This window comes from Lissotriton helveticus, chromosome 4_1 (genome assembly GCF_964261635.1).
Source record: "Lissotriton helveticus chromosome 4_1, aLisHel1.1, whole genome shotgun sequence".
Lineage (NCBI taxonomy): Eukaryota > Metazoa > Chordata > Amphibia > Caudata > Salamandridae > Lissotriton > Lissotriton helveticus.
In genome coordinates this window covers 1,598,449,645-1,598,469,204 of record NC_136063.1, presented here as the reverse complement: position 1 = coordinate 1,598,469,204, position 19,560 = coordinate 1,598,449,645, and the positions used below count along the sequence as shown (strand labels likewise).

Below are 19,560 nucleotides of genomic sequence, written 5' to 3'. Positions count from 1 at the left end.
TTATGACCACTCTCTGCCAGGTGATTCAGTAATCCAATGGTGTCACATATACAAGTATCCTGAGTACCTGACACTACCAACAAGTCATCAATGTACTTTACCAGAACAGAGTGATTTGGCTTTTGCAATGATTCCAAGTTCTTTTTCAATTTCTGATGGAAGATGGAAGGACTCTCCGTATATCCTTGAGGAACTCGGCACCTTGCCAAGACATTGTTTCTAAACCGGAAAGCAAATAAATATTGGCTATCTGGGTGTAAGGGAATGGGGCAAAAAGCCTGACACAAATCAATGAGAGAAAACCACTCAGTTTTACATGAAATCTGATATAGCATCATAGCTGGAATCGGAACGATTGGACAACATGGTATCACAGTCTGATAAACTTTGTACAAATCCTGCACGATCTGATACTTTCTGTTCGGTTTCTGAATTACCATAATAGGTTAATTACATCTGCTCCCCATAATCTCCCTCAAAATTCCTTGTTCATTCAATGATTCAATCAGGGGGTGGACTGCGATGGTCTCGGGGCTCAGATTATATGGAGGAATTCGAGGAAATTCTGCATTTGGTTTCAAAGTGATCTGTATTGGAGCCACTCCTTTGTTCAGCCCAATACCCTTTCCCGTAATCCAGTGAAATCCCAAACTTAAGGTCAATTTATGTCAATTTGATCATTAGTGTGGAATCCGATGTTCACTTTATATTTCTGTACCTGACCATTCATGTGGGGCATGGGAGCTTGAGGCATAGTCAAATTATAAATTTTTCTGCTTTTGAGTCTGCTGATTCTGCATCATATCACCTGCCTGGGCCTCTATAGGTTTACCCTGCATTACCTGCCCATTCATTTGATTCAGAAGTCGGGGAGGTAGGGCCGTCACCTCCGACAGGTTCAAAGATCCCAGACGTGGGTCCCGTGCTCTCCATGCCACTGGAGTCAAGCTATCCTGGCTGATGAGGGCTGAAAGATCGAAACTGGTCCTAGGATGCTTATTTCCAGTCCAGGGAGGGCCTGGCCTGGCAGTTCGGGCTGGACTGTTCCCATTGGGCGCAGGGTCAAGACTGATTTGCATATGGCTGGGTCCAAACTGGAATGGCGAGCAAAAACACAATGGATTTAGGCCCAGATCTCTGTACTGAAGGGAATGTATGACATTGTTCTGCATTCTGTCCATCAATTGTTCTTTTTGCATTTGTCACCCCGAGTGGGACGGGTATGCCCAGACATTGGTCCCGTGCTCTCCATGCCACTGGAGTCCAGCTATCCTGGCTGATGAGGGCTTAAAGCCCGAAACCGGTCCTAGGATGCTTGTTTCCAGTCCAGGGAGGACCTGGCCTGGCAGATCGGGCTGGACTGTTCCCATTGGGCGCAGGGTCAAGACTGATTTGCATATGGCTGGGTCCAAACTGGAATGGCGAGCAAAAAAACAATGGATTTAGGCCCAGATCTCTGTACTGGGGTGAATGTATGACATTGTTCTGCATTCTGTCCATCAATTGTTCTTTTTGCATTTGTCACCCCGAGTGGGATGGGTATGCCCAGGCGTGGGTCTTGTGCTCTCCATGCCACAGGAGTCAAGCTATCCTGGCTAATGAGGGTGGAAGCTCAAAACCGGTCCTAGGATGCTTGTTTCCAGTCCAGGGAGGACCTGGATTGGCAGTTCGGGATGGACTGTTCCCATTGGGCGCTGGGTCAAGACTGATTTGATATGGCTGGGTCCAAACTGGAGTGGCATGGTGAACATAAAAATGATGGATTTAGGCCCAGATCTCTGTACTGGGGTGAATGTATGACATTGTTCTGCATTCTGTCCATCAATTGTTCTTTTTGCATTTGTCACCCCGAGAGGGACGGGTATGCCCAGACGTGGGTCCCGTACTCTCCATGCCACTGGAGTCAAGCTGTCCCGGCTGATGAGGATCTGAAAGCCCGAAACCGGTCCTAGGATGCTTGTTTCCAGTCCATGGAGGACCTGGCCTGGCTGTTCGGGCTGGGCTGTTCCCACTGGGTGCAGGGTCAAGACTGATTTGCATATGGCTGGGTCAAAACTGGAAGAGCATGGTGAGCAAACAAATGATGGATGTAGGCCCCGATCTCTGTACTGGGGTGAATGTATGACATTGTTCTGCATTCTGTCCATCAATTGTTCTTTTTGCGTAGGTTCAATAATCCCGTCAGGATGGCAGTCAGATTCCTAATACTACATTGGGGGTGGTGCCTGCGTAGGCACCACCATAAGGATTAGGGTATCACTTTCCAACTGCTTTTTCATGGAAGTCCCGCTGCCATAAAAAAGGAAGCCCAAAAGGGACTTTAGGGGGCCCCAAGCAAGCCCCTGTCCCCGGCAGGCCACTGCTAAGTGGCCTGGGTGGCACATGTAGTGCCCTCCCACACATCCATGCACCGTGTGTCAGGTACCACAGGGTGCCTGGCAGATGATGCACCAATGTGCAAAAGCTGCCTTTTTACCACTGCGACTTGTGCTGCAGCCCTTTTCCTGGGCTGTAGTACAAGCCATAGTAGAAAAAGGCAGTTTTCAACCGTCTACATGGCAGTCTAATCGTTATATGGCAGGTAGGACCGCCAACTCCTTGTCGAACGGTCTCATTCCCGCTCCGATGGCATCATAATTAGGCCCTATAATGCTATTTTAACCTCTGGTTTTTAAGTAAATTTTGTTGTTTTTTTAAAAACGTAAAGTAATATTTTATTACCATGTGTAAAGCCAACCCCTGCCGCACACAGCCTTAAAGGTGAGGGAGGCACATGCCCCCCTACTCGAGGATAATTCAGCCTAATAGGCCCTGGGGTCCCGAGGTCCTTGTGTTTTTTAAAGGGGAGGAATGCCAAGTGGCCACCCTCCCGAACCAGATTAGGCCCTGCAGACCCCATTCCCCAGGGCTTTGTTTTGTTAAATAAAGGGGAGGGGGGCCTGGTCCCCCTCCCTGAGCCTTATTAGGCGCTGCGAACCTCATCCCCAGGGCCTTTTTTATGAAAGGAGAGAGGGCTGTGTGGTGCCCCCTACCAGGGCTTTAGTAGGGCCTGTGGACCCCATACCCAGGGCCATTTCTCTTCAAATTAAAGGGGGGCATGTGGCCCCCTGACCAAGTCTTCTTAGGCACGGGTCACCCGATCTCCCAACGGCCTTTCTTTTTATGAAAGGGGAGGGGAACTGTGTGGCCCCCTCCCAAGAGCCTTACTAAGCCCTGGAGACCTTGTCCCCAGGGTAGTTTTTTTTACAGTTAAAGGGTTCGGGGGCACATGGCTACCCTCAATGAGTCTTGTTAGACTGTTAGACCCTGGGGACCCCAGGCCATTACTAAAAAAAAAAAGGGGAAGGGGGCCACGTGGCCCCCCTTCCTGAGCCTTGTTATGCCCTGCAATGCCTGTCCCCCACAGCCCTTCTTATGAAAGGGAAAGGGGAGCTGTGTGTCCACTTCCTAGGAGCCATATTAGGTCCTGGAGATCCCATTCCCAGGGCAGGTTTTTACAATTAAAGGATTTGGATGTGCCATGTGGCTCCCCTCCCTAAGTCGTATTTAGCCCGGGAGACCGCATCCCCCAGGTCCATTACTAAAAATAAGGGGGAAGGTGTCACGAGGCCTCCCTTCCCAAGCTGACCTCATCCTCCAGGTCCAATATTAAAAATAAAAGGAGGGGGGTTGCGTAGCCCTCCTCCTCAAACTGGTATCAGCACCTTGGACCCCATCACCTTACCATTGAAAGGTGGGGGACCTCGTGACCAGTCAGGGCGCCCACCATACTCCTGTTGGAGGCTACAGGGGGTAAGGGTATCCCTACCCTGCCCCCTTTTATTACTTTTTTGTTTTTTACTTCAGGACAGGGGACTAAGCCCCAAAGTCCTGTAACAGCTGCTACTAATATTTTCTGATGTTGATGGTGGCCAAACATAGCACTCGCTCCAGCTGTAGTCTGACTCCTGTGGGAGCAAGATGGCCCAAAAAAAGATAAAGCTCCCTGGGCCAATCTGAACGCTCTATTTTTAAGTTAGTGCTCCTCCAAAAGTCTCTCGAGTCTCTTGCGGGCCCAACTTTCCAGATATACAATTTTTTTGTAACCCTAATTTCTCACAAACTATTGAACAATGTTACACCAAATTACAAAAAGCACAATCTGTAGAACAAGATCTAGCTTCTCCCAAAATTGGTGAAATTCCATTCAGCAGTTTTTCTAGTAGTCTGTCTTAAAGAAGTCTATGGAAAATGCAAGGAGATTTTGAGGTTTGGGATCCCCCGTCTTTCTCGGCCCCCACTTCACGGATCACCCTGCAACTTTCCATGCACAAACTAGTCAAAATGATGTACCTTTTTGGAAAGGTTTGGGGAGATTCATCAAACAGTGGCAAAGTTATTAGCAACACAAAAAATGCTCTTCCTATGGAGAAGCAATCCTAACTATACTAGTGCAAACTGCCACTAGGTAATATGCATATGATGATCATGTGATCAAGTCCCCTGAGAGGGACCAAACGAGTCATGGCGACCATGGTCTGGTGCGAGCAACAGGAATAAATAGACAACTGTAAAATACCTACTGGGTCCGTGCTCTTTCTTCAGCCGACAAAGTGAGCGAGAAGGGAAGGAGTTGTTTTGCATATATATATATATTAATTGTTTGAAAACTGATGCACTTGTCTATCCCCACATTAAGCAATGATGTGTAGTTCAGTGTTGTATTATACAGCCGCCAGTGCCTCTAGTAGATCGAGTGTGGTGTTAATAAGTCTTTTTATCATGTTCTCTACTGACCATGTGACACCTAAACGCAGGATTGGCCTGTTGGTGTTTAAATATGTTGGGTTCACATACTGACGTTTGAGTGATCAAGGCGACCGAGTTTGCCGAACGCGTCTTGTTTTTTGCGCACATACAGTTCACGTATTAATCTTAATAAAGAAATACCTGCATCTTGGAAACTATTGAAGTGTCCGTTTCTCCGTTCACGTTGAAAATGCTGCTGGGAGCTTAACGGCCCGAAACGCGTCATGGCGGATGGAGTGATGCACTTTACTGAATAAAACAAGCAAATTCACCTAACTGGGTCCGGTTTGTTATTTTTGCAGCAAGCTGTCAGAAAACGGAGTTCCTGTAATATATTATATATATATATATATAAATACTTTGAAGATTCTTCACCTTTCACCTTAGAATATTCCCCAGGCACTAGACTACTAGTTTAGATCCTGAGATTTTTCATGGCGGTGTTCCTGAATGCTGCTTAGTGGCACCACGCATCTCCATCATGGCTCCATATTGCCTCTGAAGTGATGCATCAGAGTCAGGTATGAGAGCCACCCCTGCACACTGACGTTAGTTTCTTTATTTGCACACCTACTGATGCGGATATGGAGCTCCACTCTCGTATTGTCGAATTTTCTGACAACTTCCAAGGATGTACCCACCAAACATGTCAGGATTCAAGCCCTGCCACAACTGCACAAAGCAGATGTCAGTCACAGATCTGCATGAGGTACGTCTTTGGTGTCTGGACTCATGACACATTTCTAAGTCATATAACAAGTGGTCCTGCAACCGTTCATCTTCCCGCTTTACGTCTTCATGTAAGTCCAAGTACAAGTCTAAATGCAAGCATAAAATTTCATTCCATCAAGGTCACCGGTCATTGAGCTGATTACTACGTTGGTGGCAACTGGCCTAGAGTTTCCCAAGCTGTCACCAATCTACACTTGATCAAGGCCTTCCAAGAAGTCAAGGTGCAAATACTCAGTGCATTTCCAGCTCCCTCTGGTGGGCCTTCAGGCCCTACGGAACCAAAGGGTCCTCCAGTTCGGTTACCACCAGCAGGTACATCTAGGCATCACCTGTCCCCTTGGGACCTGTTCCCAGGCCTGTACCTGCTCCAGTACAGACTTCTACTCTGGCCCCATGGCCCACACTGGTTCCTGCCATTGCTGATGCCTATGTTGGATCCCAAACCGATGTTGTCTCGAACTCTAGCCATGTCACACTGTGAAATTACACGGATGATGCCTTATTCCTTGATATACAGAAATGCACTGGCTTGACAACTTCTGGGAGAATGCAAACACTGCTTTAGAATGCTTTAAAAACAGTAGAGCTACAACCCATTCACTGGGGGTGTTGGCCCCTGCCAAACAATTCCCATATCAATTTTAGAAATGTAGGGATTGCTCCAGAGAGCTGGCCTATGGACAGAGACAGTCTTCTGAACCAGCGATGCAACAGACAACCCAGTCCTTTTGGGGTAGTGGATGCAGATCCAGCAAGCACAGTGCAGACAGCAGGGGAATCAGTCTTCAAACTTCTCTTTCCCCTGCTACATCGGCCAGCAAATAACTTTAGTTTGCCATCAGTGGTGCATGTCATACAGTTGGAGACATGACCTGGCAACTCCTTCCAGGTGGCAATATGTCACCTCTGACAATTGGGTTTTGCAGATTACTTAGAACAAAGATTTCCCCTACCTTTTTTCTGCCCCACCCAATATCCCTCCCGCAATAGAACGGATTTTCCAAAGAGCAACTGTCCATTCTCCTACAGGTTGTATGCCTGCTGCTCTCCAAAGGTGCCACACAGATGTGCAGGAATAGGAGAAAGGCAGGGGTTGCTGTTCTTGCCATTTTGTCATCCTGAAAAAGGATGGGGGCCTCATGGTTATCTTGAGCCTCCATTCCCTCAATGCCAACCTATGGAAGGATAGATGTAAAATGCTCTCATTGGCCCAGATCCTATCCCATTGGGAGTTGCTGTATTACCAAACTGTGACGACTGGCAGTTGAAGACGGTCTTGTTATATTCAGTTGTTGACTACCTCCAGATAACACAGGAGCTTTCCACATCTTTAGGTTTTACCATTTCTGAGTCAAAGTCCCAACTGATTACTTCTAAGATGCTTCCATTCACTTGGCCAATCCTGCATATGGTGGAGTGCAGGGCTTTCCCTCCACAGCATCTAGTCGAGGACATTTGGGCTATAGTCCCGAAGTTTCAAAGTCGATGAAGGATCCACTTTGTGGCATGCCTGATATGGATAGCTACTTTTCTCTAACATCTCCATGACAGTGTACCTGGCTCAATCCTTTTTCATTATCAGCAGCTCTCCTTTTAAAGACATTTACAGCAAAATCTAATGATTCAAGTATGCATGTATGTATACAGGTTATGTACCATACATGTTCTGGTAAACATTCACTGCATCTATCAATCAGTCACTTTCTAATGTTTTCACGGTGCCTCATTGCACAAGGTAATACTACTCTCTTGTCGAGCTTTGCTACCTGATTATGACAGGTTTATAATACAGAAAATGACAAATAAATAAACTGCTGCACTAAGTGCAGGGTCTCCCCTTTTATTTATAACTTTATTTTGCAGAAGATATTTATATGCACTGGGCATATACTTCAAGGAGTCTGTGGCTCAAACGCGGCTATACTCTCTTTGTTCAGGATGAAGAGTAATTGTACCCTACATAACACTCACTCACAGCAGAACGACATACGAAATAACATAGCGAATTGTCTAAATCTGTGTGTGTCAAGTTTGGCAGACAAAACAACACAGGTTAACTCATTTTAATTAGTGCACTAAGCTCCTTAAAGGTAGTAGTTGAATCTTTCTTCAACTGCTCTTATTAAGGCAGCAAACTATTTTGTGTGCTAGGTATCAGTTGCCTACAGTGTACAAGAGTCTACTAGCAAACCCAGTTAAAGTGTGGATCCCAGCCATCTTGTCCTCAAAATGTTTCTGAGAATTTCTGGCCTGAGATCTGTGTACTAAAGCAATAGCGATAAATGACCGATCAACTGGTCTCAGATAGGCAGAAGGAACCCTGACAGCTGAACCATTACTGGGAAAAATCTGACAATTTCCTTTATAATTCCATATGCCACTTAATGCTTTGGAATTTGTATCAGGCATGAAAAAAGTCCAAAGCAACAGAAATGCTGAAATTCTTATTTATTATATGATTCTATGGAGGATCAAAACAAAACGAGTGGACTGCAGTTGCTTTGGGACCAGTGCTTAATTTGTAAAAAAGAAGTGGAGGTGCTGAAAATTTTGCCAAGGAGGCCACCGCTCACGTCTTCTTCCGGTGAGCCCCACTTTCAACACTCTCACTGCCTCAGTCTCTATCTTCTAACCTGGGTCTGTTGTCTGTCCCCTAAGTCTTTTCTCTAAGAGTCTATCCTCTCACCTCTCACCTCTCTCATTGTTTTCTATCACCTTTGTCACACCATGTATTTGTGATTTGCCCTCTATTCATTTTAGCCCTGCCCTTTTTTCTCTTCACTTTTATCCATGCTCTGCTCTCTCTCCCCTCGATTTTGGCTCTTTACTATCACTCTCTTGCAGTGATTAGCTGTGCAACCATTTTATCATTTGTCTGCTTTTTTTCCTCTGTCCCGGCCTCCACATTCTTTCATTCTATCTTCTCTCTTCTTAATGCTCTCTTCTTCACATCATGGCTGCTTTCTCTTTTTATCTGATTTGCTCTCCTCCTTTTCTTCTACTTTGCTCCGTTTTATCTTACTCCTCTATTGTTGTTTCTTCTCCTCTGTACTCTTGCTGTCTCTCATCTCTAACACTGCTGCTGCCTGTGACCCCTGTCGTCAGCCTGTACATGTCCCTGATATTTTGAACTCTGCGTTTTCCTGTTGTCATTCCTAAAGAAGCAGAAAATGACGTGTTTTACTTTCTTACCTACACCGAGTGCAAAAACAAAATGTACACCAAATGGAAATCCTTTTTTGCATATATTAATCAGTGTGGTGTGACTGGGTTTATTGCGGAACAGGCGGCTGCTTGAGCACAGCAGGCCATGTCACTGCTAGTGCTGCCTGTAATTAGTAGGTCCAGGGATGGCGACGGCATCGGCATCCACTGCTCAGCTTGCTGTGATCTTGCCTGCTACAGCACAGGCATTGTCCCCAGCAGTAATGCTGGCAATGTTGGTAAGTATGGCTGTGGTGCCTTCTGGACTCACTCACATTCAGCAATTACCATGCAGGGGTGCAGCGCACAGATTGTACTTGTGACGCCATGGCGCACAAAAGTTGTGTTGGGCCATAGCCGCATCGAGCACATTGAGGATAGGAGCAATGCCGGATATGATACTTTGGCTACGCAACAAGGGTAAAGTCCACACTTACTTTCATTTATTCTTCCTCAAGAGCCCTCACTCCCAAGTTCCAGATGCGCTCTTGCAGCTTCCTTGCCTCAACTCCTTCATGAGCCAGCCCCCAGCTACAGTTATCCAATGGGAGGTTAAAGCTCAGGCAGTGGCAGGGTGCAGCAGACTAGGGGAATAGAATGCAAGCCATAGTTTGTCAATGACTTCTTGGATTTGTAATCAGCGTGATGACATCATCACTAATGTGGTGATAGACAATCATGCCTACCTGGACAGGCATATGCTGGCCTACCTATGAACATTTACCAGCCAGTCACCATGCAATGTATGTTATTCTTTTTATTTTGAATTAAACAATTAATATTGAGACCACCACCTGCAGGTTCAGAAATTGTAGCCCCGGCCCTGTGAAAGAAGTGCAGGTGCTGAGCACCTGAAAGCACTTGCTCAAATTAAGCACTGTTTGGGACACTGTTTATCTTTGGACAGCTAGTAAGACAAACGGAGATCTGTAATCGGTTTGGTAAGTAGGGCCAACCAACCAAAATGGACGTTGGTCACTTGCATTTGTGGTGTTTGGCTCCTTAACTGAAGTTTTTAATAAGAACACCTATAGCAACAAATGCTTGAGGGATTACAAGGGTCAACCTGTGTGGTAAATAAGAAACACGTTGAGAAAAAAAGGGCGTCGTCCTCTTTAAGACAACGAACAACAAAAAATAAGACAATTATGATTGCCACAGAATAGGAATATCAGGCTATCATATCCAGCAATGATCGTGATCCCATAACATCACAATGTGTAGGATTGGAGTTTGGAAGCCTCCCTACCCCCATGATAAAATACATTATTGGTCCTCTTTGTATTGTTACATTGTAATGTGGAAGTGTTATCTAAATTCTGGTGCTACCATCATAGATTTGGCTTCCCATGCACAAAGGGTTTGACTATTGTCAAGAGAAGCATCAATAAGCATGTTGGGTTCAAATGTTTGTGCTTTTCCTTTTCGGCTTATAAACTCAGCCACCTGGTTCCACACAGCATGCTTTATCAAGACAAAGTGTGTTCACAAGTAATGAGTACTGTACATATTTTTTCAATGGTTGTACCAAGGGTTGTTTCGTGCAAACAGAAACTCTGTACGAAGTCGTTGTTCATTTCATTGCAATCTCACCTTGTGCACTTTGCCATGACTAAGTCAGGAAGTTTAAAAGTGTAGGCCGAGTTGATAAGCAATGGATGTTCCTTATGGAATAGAAAGATTAGTACCTAAACACCGTGCAGAAGCAGTTGCTAAAGTTATATTAAATCACATATAAAAGTCACAGGAGGCATTTATTGGATCGTTGTTTTATGGACTGGTCAGATAGAGGCAGAGCCTTTATTAGTCAATTTAGTCACCAAGTCACTGGAATGAGCGCTATTCATTCTCACCTAGCTGGTATTCACCACACACACATACATACACACACACACACACAACTCTGTAAATTATCTTTGGTTGATAGCATCTACATATACTATGCCTTTGACTGGAGGGCGAAACTGTTAATTCAGGTAGCTTAAGAGTACTTGTGTTTTCCACATTATCATTTAAAGTTCTGTGCGTGTTTCATATTGTAATAATGTATGTTCTATCACATCTAAAACATTGAATATTTAATCAGGAGAGTTGTTAAAAAAAGTTCAATTGAGTAATCGCAAATCAACGACAACATCAAATATGAATAGTCAAAACAACCGCCGCAATTCAAATTTTATTTAACAGCAAATAGATGGGAGTGCTTTCTTTTCCAGAGCAAACATTCCATATGGAATAAAAAAAAATCAAAAACATTTACAAACATCAATGTACTTTATATCCTTCATTAAATATAGAATTGGCAAATAAAAAGGTAAACTCTTTTGTACAAAAAAACCCTTGCAAATCTGTAACACTGTAACATTAATAAGGATGTAAACCTGAACAGTGGTCAATATCAACCACCTTAGAATGAAACAGTTAGCGTGAGCAGAAATAAGGAAATATATTTACTTATTTATTTAGGCAGTGATCTCAAAATTCATGGGCTGTTGTTACAGGGACTACTATATACTTTATTTTTCATGATTTATGAATAAATATTAATTGCACCAGACAGAGCTGTAAAAAGGGATTTTAAATCTTCTGAAATTTGAGAAATACAAAAAAAAAAGAAATAGTGAAATTTTAGTTCTAGGATTGATCAGACAAGGTCCACAAATGTGTGGCAAAATCATGTTCCCACTGATAGCACATCAAGGCAGCAGTCAACAAGCTCGATTATCTCACAATCAGCACTGCCAAGCAGGAATTTCAACAAGTGTTTTTAAACAACTAATAGAAATAGAACCTTAAAAAGTATGAGATGCGGCATAGAGCACTGGTACGTTTTCCCTCTACAAACCTTTCAAATACAATTTTAAACTCTAGGGCTTATATCTGAAGTATTCTTTTTGTACTGATAAAATGGTTTTACAGTGGATTTTTAACTAAAGTCTGAGGAAACTGACTGACATAGTACTGGTCAGGATCTCCCAACAAGGCTAGGTTTGTTTCTTTTTGTTTTCTTCTTTTTTTTACTCTCAGATTTATTTCTGAAACCACTCAATCAGCTGAAACAGAGAGATAATTTAAGCCCTCCCCTCCCCTCCCCCCTCCTGGTGAAATTATTCCTTTGGGTGGATCGACACAACTGGAAGAAAGCAAAGATTCTGAAATGAAATAAAAAAGGCCCTAGCCACAATTAAAGGCAAACATATCAATATGAATGCTGTACTACGTACTATAGGAATATGGTGAAGATTTTCATTTAAGCTACTCATTCATTTGTGAAGTGACAAGCAACACTAAGGGGGTATGCAGAATCCCCCACAAGTGAACATACCATCCTTCTTAACTGAACATACTGATGTGAATTATTGCTGATGTATGCTTGTCTATGAAGTAAAGTAAGATATCTGCCCAACACATTAAAATGTAGATCAAGCAGAGAAACTGAAATATGTATAGCAGCCAGGAAAAAAAATTCTGCTTTGCTATGTCTGCACTCTTGTTTGGTTTACCCACCTTTCACTAAAGCAGATATCAAAATTTGCCAGAAACACGATTTCCAAGCAATTGTTGAATACTGAGAATTAGGGGAAGTTTAGGATTGGTAAGCGATAGCTTACCACTTTTTTATAGCAGTCACATGAGACTACCCTGGAGCATATATAAATTTACAGACAGTAATATGTTTCAGATTTGCAATATATATCTAAATCATACCTATTTAAATAGGCGAGATTAACCAGGCCATGTATGAATGAACAGACAAAAGATACAACTACTGGCCTCACAATTTGTGCTTTCACCTAATATTGCAGAGGAAAACAGAGGATTCCAATGGAAGTGAAGTGTATTAAGAAAACATTGCAGCACTGCAAACAGTTGAAGTCAACATTGCCTTTCTAACCACTTAAGGACAACACTGAAAATGTCCTTTGTGATCCAAAAACTGAGAGAAGTCTCTATTGGAAGCAGATGTGAGCCCGCTCTGTCTCTTTCGGTACAAGGAACAGCACTAACAGCTATTGGTCTCCACCACACCCTCCAAGTCCAGTTCAACAGCCTAGATCAGAACTTTTTTTTCATCATAGGCAACCCAACAGGCAGCCTGGTTCTCATCCATTTTTGAGCAATAATAGCATACTGTCTTTTTGGAGTGAGCATAGTTATTTAGTCATAAGGTAATTCTCACTGAAGCAAGGTCATTTAACTGGAGTAACACGAACACCAGGTTGCAGCAATGTACATTTTCAATTGGAGGTAAAGGTAAGACAGCAGGGTGTATGCAAACAGCGTGCTCTAAAGCAATATACAGCTCAAGCTGGACAGCTCTGTATATATTTGTTTCCATCTCCAGTTGAATTTCCAGTTGAAACCCGAGGTGCTGTTGGTGGCTTCAGTTACAGTCATAAACAAAATCATAGTTGCTGGGTTCCTTCGGGATGGGTGGAGGGGCATCCGGAATCTGAATGTTTTCTAAGTCGAGTAAACGCAGCTTTATCTCCATGCTCAACAGCGTGTCCAAGTCATTTTGTGTCAATTCGCTTGTCATATCTTTTGCAAGGAGGGCATTGAGTCCGTCAGTCCAGACACAGTACTGTGGAAAGACAAGATTCAGTTAATATCATGGTTATGATGCCCTAAAATCCCAACTACACCCTATATCCTTCTTACTCTTAACCCCTGATGTGTATTAGTAGCAATATTTTCGCAACATCCCTAACACATGTTACACGAACACAAACAAGTATAATATCATTTTTGATATTTAGCTTTTACTATATATCACATCCATCTGTACCAAAAACTATGGGTTAAAAGTATTTCAAAGGAGGCATCTGGTGAATGATGTCACAATAAGTGTTATCACCCAACCAGATGTTATCAAATCAAAACACATTCCAGAGCCTTACTGTTGTGATTGTTGATGATGTACTTGGGTAAGAGGAATAGCTTTTTAGTTGTCAGTGGATGCCCCCTTTTAGTCTGACTTTTTGATATAGGTCAAAATCCACTTGAAAAAAACAAACTACTTTATTAGCAATTAATTATGTCATTGCGGGTGAGGAACTCCTCACCAGCCTGTGTTATGGGTAACTCCTGAAAACAGAACCATCTAGACTCGCTTTCTAAAGGGTCCTCAGGCCTGCAATAACCTATTATTAGCTTGGAGTTCCTACCACACCTGACCACATATGTTCACCCTGCAAAGAGCATACCACTTTTAGCTGACTGGTCAGCTTCTCTTTTTTCTCACCTGCATTCTAAAGGAGCTGAACGTTTACACAGCCACTTGTTGTAACTTGCAAATATGTGAACTGGTAATACTAGGCATAAAAGCCACTTAACATTTTTAATGCCAATGTGGCCAATCAGGTGAGCATTATGTATTTAACCAAGTTGACTGGTTGTACATTCCATGGCAGAAATCTTTAAGACTTAGTTACCTCCTTTTTACCTAGATAAACTGTACTTTTCTTGCACAACTGGAATAACATAGCTGTGCTACATATGATTAGATATTGCACAGATATCTGTTCGCACATTGAAGACAAAACTAATTTCATTAGTTTAGTCTCTCGCTGCTGATTGCTTTACATATCTGGTATAAGCACTAATGTCTCCAGTACCGGACCACGTCATTTTCACAGATGGTTACAAAGTGCTGCTAGCTTTAAATTGCAGTTTTGCTGATGTGGTAGCATGTGCAGATCTGTCAGCAGCAGAAGCAGTTTCTCCATTTCTGATGGGGACTTCACACCAAAGGCTCGCAACTCTGCTAACTGCACTCAGCTGCTCCCCTCACCCCAAAGATGGCTCTCCTGGGTATCTTTCCTGCAGTTTTTCACAAAGTGCAAGTCTGGTTTTGCCAATGCTTGTCATTTAAAGGGCTATTTTTCTAATGCTTGTCATTTAAAGTGTCATTTTGCTAATGTTTGTCATTTAAAGTGCCATTTTGCTAATGAGTGTGTGTTCTTTCTCAGACAGACAAACATAAATCCTGCAAGACAGAGTGGATGAAGTTGATCCGTGTGCCAAGTAGCAGTATTACAAAGGGCCAGATTTCCTCATGACATTTAAATATTCTTCCCAACCTAAGGAAACCATAATAGGATGATAATCCTCGTTCTACATAACTGGGTGTCATAAAGACTTTGCCTAGTACGTTTTTTTCCATGCAATTGTAAGAAAAATGTCATGGCTCTTCTGCAATGACAGTCAAGTGTTTCCATTTTTCAATATCATTGCTATTTACTTTCAGAAATACAGTGGGAGTGGATTTCTAAGTAAATTATGACGTCATTTAAATGACACTAATTTTACAATCCCTTTGCTTTTGGACACTTTCTTTGGGACACTTGGTGGAAAAATCTATCGATCAGTAGGAACTGATCAATTTCTGGCTAGGATGCCACACAAGAACCATCTGCATGAAGCCCAGAAACTCGACTATCATAATATACAAGTACAAAATAATTGCCAACACTCAGACGGAACAACGTTTAAATCAGCTCAACTATTTACTTCAACAGCATGAACCACCTTAAACAAGCGGTTTGGACCAAAACATCACGTGACAAAAATATCGTGCCCTAAACATTGTTCATAAAAATACACCTCATGGGAGTTAACAATACACAATACAAAAATATTTTTAAATCATTATTACAAAAAAGGAATACACCCAATGGAGCAATGTTTTTATAACCTTTGTTTGGGCCACAACATTTATTTCAGACAATGCTTTTGGTTTTGAGAATCTGACGTAAAACCAAAATAAGCCCTTGCAATCCAACAGGTTTGGGTTTTATGTTCTAAAGCATGCAGCGTACACACTTTGAAGCCTGAGAGGATGCAAAAGGCAGCCTTTACTGTTGTCTTGCTAGCTGTAAAGTAATCCCTCATTTCAATGCAAGCACTGGAGAGGAGGTAGAAGGATACACTTCAACATACACTTGCATTAAGTGAGAGCGAAATACTCCACTGGGCTGAGTCAAAGGGGGATTGGCAAATTCTCAAGCCAATAGTTGAGAGAGTCTGGTCCAAGAAGCCAATGGTTGAAAGGGATGGACACAAAACGAACTATCTATATTGTAAATAACAGGTCTGTTTAGCAGCTGTGCTGTCAAAACCCAGACCTAAAACAGAACAAAACATTTTGCAGAAATTGAACAGGAGCCCAGGAATGGCGCTTCAAAGTCTGTTTTAAGCAAGTCACAGAATCAAACTTGTAGCCACTACATTATTCCAGGTAATGTGGCCTAACGGCTAGAGCGGTGGGCCTCGAAGCTGGGGAACAGTGTTCAAGTCTCGGCAGGGACACTCAACATCCTGCCATTCTGGGGAAATGACTTAATCTCCCTGTGCCTAACAAAATGAATGTGTCCATCTGTAAAGCAACTGGTGCTCATGTAAAGTGCTTTGATACTTTCAGGCCGAGTTTGTGCTATATAAAACTCAATTTAAAAAAACACAAGAGATACAGCCATGCTTTACATACTGCTCTGGATTTTTATTAACTTTTGAAGGGGTGATGAGATGAATAATCAAACTGCCATATGTCGAGCAGATCAGGATCCTGCAATATCTCTATACAACCATTTACGCTGCAGCATTCAGTGTTTACAATGAAAGCTACCTACTTAAAGGGAGATGACAGAATAACACAGATTGCATGCCAAAAGAGGTATGCAATCAAACGTAAGTAGGATTAGTGATCCGAATTCCAGATGAATGTATGCACTTCTTATTCTCTATGGTGTTGGTTACTTTTGTACATATGTTAAAGAATGACTACCAGTGGCACCATCTAAAGAAATTATTTAAGAGCAAATATTTTAAACATATTCATGAGATGAAGTCTTACAGTAGATCACTTGACCAACTGCTTTTCATTATTTTAATTGAAATTAAATAAACAGCTTCTGTTCCTCATTTTAAGATTTTTTTTATTACTCCCAGACCCCTCTCAAGTTCATTCATTATCCTTTCATCCGACCTCTATGTTCATGAAATAGGCCTGAAAACATACAATATTTTACTTAGCTCATACCTGGCATCATCAAGGACAGTCTCTATCGCCTTCTGGATTAGATTTGTTTGCTCCAATAAATGATTCTCCGATGCTCTGCTCATCTTCTTCAGTACTAGTCAGCAATGTCTCTCTTCCTATACCTATTATTTTCAAGCATCTAATACACCAGCGTACCCGGGCTTCCGTCTAGGATGAACTCTTTCCCCGCTCATAGTACAAACTGTTACACCTAGAATAAGTGGGTAAGCCCTGATCCTCACCCAATATTAGCCAATTTATGTCCTTCAAGCCCGATGCTTCTGTAGAACTAATTTCCCTCTGTGCTGCTGTATATTCCCCTCCTTTATCCTTCTGTCCTGTGGTCCTGTCCTCCATTTCCCCCCGTCTGTGGTCCTGTGCCAACGTCAACCTCTGGCGTATTGACCATGTGCTTGTGATGTTCTCCTGCTGCCATAATATCACTGACGTTAGATTGTGTTGAGGTGGCTGAACAGGAATGTTCCAAGGGTGGCAGCTAATGGGGAGACCATCTAGGGGCAAACTCTATTAATGTAGCTCTTCACTGGTACTATGTATTGAGATAATTGTCCAAGTGTTCTTTCCAACATCATGATGAGGCGCATTTGCCATAACTGCAGACAATGCCTTTGTGCTAAGTTTAATAAACCTGGACTGGAGTATCTGAACTGGATACATCCAGTGTTACATGGTGGGTGGAGCATGGCGACTAGCAGCGTGCGCTTAATGCAGCATCACTGCGTACAGAGAAGATACCCTGTGTAATGGGATATATGTCCGGCAAAGCCCTAAGAAGCTGACCTCACGGAACAAGGCCACATTACTGTTCGGTACAAAAGGGGGTGGTGATAGACGGAGCATCTGAACCAATCAAACACTCACACCCAGTCAAAAGATCTGGGTTTAATCCGTCACCGTTCTTTAGCCCACTCTGCCACCCCAGTTCAGACATGGCTATATGCAAATCAGTCTGACCCTGTGCCTCATGGGAACAGTCCAGCCCGAACCGCCAAGCCATGTCTTCCCTGGACCGGAAACAAGCTTCCGAGGACCGGTTTCTGGCATTACAGCCTTCTTCAGCCCGGCTTGCTTGAATCCAGTGGCAAAGTGAGCAAGGGACTCACGTCTGAGCATACCCTGCCACACTTATGGCGGCCAAAAGCGGTACAAAAGGGGGGGGTGATGGACGGAGCATCTGAACCAATCAAACACTCACACCCAGTCAAAAGATCTAGGTTTAATCCATCACCGTTCTTTAGCCCACTCTGCCACCCCAGTTCAGACATGGCTATATGCAAATCAGTCTGACCCTGTGCCTCATGGGAACAGTCCAGCCCGAACCGCCAAGCCATGTCTTCCCTAGACCGGAAACAAGCTTCCGAGGACCGGTTTCTGGCATTACAGCCTTCTTCAGCCCGGCTTGCTTGAATCCAGTGGCAAAGTGAGCAAGGGACTCACGTCTGAGCATACCCTGCCACACTTATGGCGGCCAAAAGCGGTACAAAAGGGGGTGGTGATGGACGGAGCATCTGAACCAATCAAACACTCACACCCAGTCAAAAGATCTGGGTTCAATCCATCACCGTTCTTTAGCCCACTCTGCCACCCCAGTTCAGACATGGCTATATGCAAATCAGTCTGACCCTGTGCCTCATGGGAACAGTCCAGCCCGAACCGCCAAGCCATGTCTTCCCTGGACCGGAAACAAGCTTCCGAGGACCGGTTTTTGGCATTACAGCCTTCTTCAGCCCGGCTTGCTTGAATCCAGTGGCAAAGTGAGCAAGGGACTCACGTCTGAGCATACCCTGCCACACTTATGGCGGCCAAAAGCGGTACAAAAGGGGGTGGTGATGGACGGAGCATCTGAACCAATCAAACACTCACACCCAGTCAAAAGATCTGGGTTTAATCCATCACCGTTCTTTAGCCCACTCTGCCACCCCAGTTCAGACATGCCTATATGCAAATCAGTCTGACACTGTGCCTCATGGGAACAGTCCAGCCCGAACGGCCAAGCCATGTCTTACCTGGACCGGAAACAAGATTCCGAGGACCGGTTTCTGGCAATACAACCTTCTTCAGCCCGGCTTGCTTGAATCCAGTGGCAAAGTGAGCAAGGGGCTCACATCTGAGCATACCCTGCCACACTTATGGCGGCCAAAAGCGGTACAAAAGGGGGTGGTGATGGACGGAGCATCTGAACCAATCAAACACTCACACCCAGTCAAAAGATCTGGGTTTAATCCATCACCGTTCTTTAGCCCACTCTGCCACCCCAGTTCAGACATGGCTATATGCAAATCAGTCTGACCCTGGGCCTCATGGGAACAGTCCAGCCCGAACCGCCAAGCCATGTCTTCCCTGGACCGGAAGCAAGCTTCCGAGGACCGGTTTCTGGCATTACAGCCTTCTTCAGCCCGGCTTGCTTGAATCCAGTGGCAAAGTGAGCAAGGGACTCACGTCTGAGCATACCCTGCCACACTTATGGCGGCCAAAAGCGGTACAAAAGGGGGTGGTGATCGACGGAGCATCTGAACCAATCAAACACTCACACCCAGTCAAAGGATCTGGGTTTAATCTGTGGAAAAGTAAATTTTGCCATGTTCTGTGTCCCTACGCGTCCTCCATCATATGTTATCTGTGCATGATTAATATGCATATGTTATTCCCCATGTTCGATTAAAGACGCAATTATAGTTGTGTCCACCTTTAGTATGTCAGTTTCCAGTTCTCGTGAATACTACGAATATCAGGCCTATGTAAAGCTACGTTGCCACGTTTCTCAGTGTGCACGT

General features: G+C 43.7%; 1 protein-coding gene across 3 annotated transcripts in view; it reads right to left on the bottom strand.

The window, feature by feature from the left end:
• Window positions 1–10,869: 10,869 nt before the first annotated feature.
• Window positions 10,870–19,560, bottom strand: part of ELMO1 (engulfment and cell motility 1) — a 1,412,865-nt gene continuing 1,404,174 nt past the window's right edge. For 2 of the 3 annotated variants that reach the window (XM_078688215.1, XM_078688216.1), the window contains one exon: window positions 10,870–13,309. In XM_078688215.1, coding sequence (XP_078544341.1) covers window positions 13,109–13,309 — 201 coding nt within the window. In that variant the 3' untranslated portion in view covers window positions 10,870–13,108. The remainder of the gene's footprint in view (window positions 13,310–19,560) is intronic. The other variant, XM_078688217.1, reaches the window with a different exon arrangement.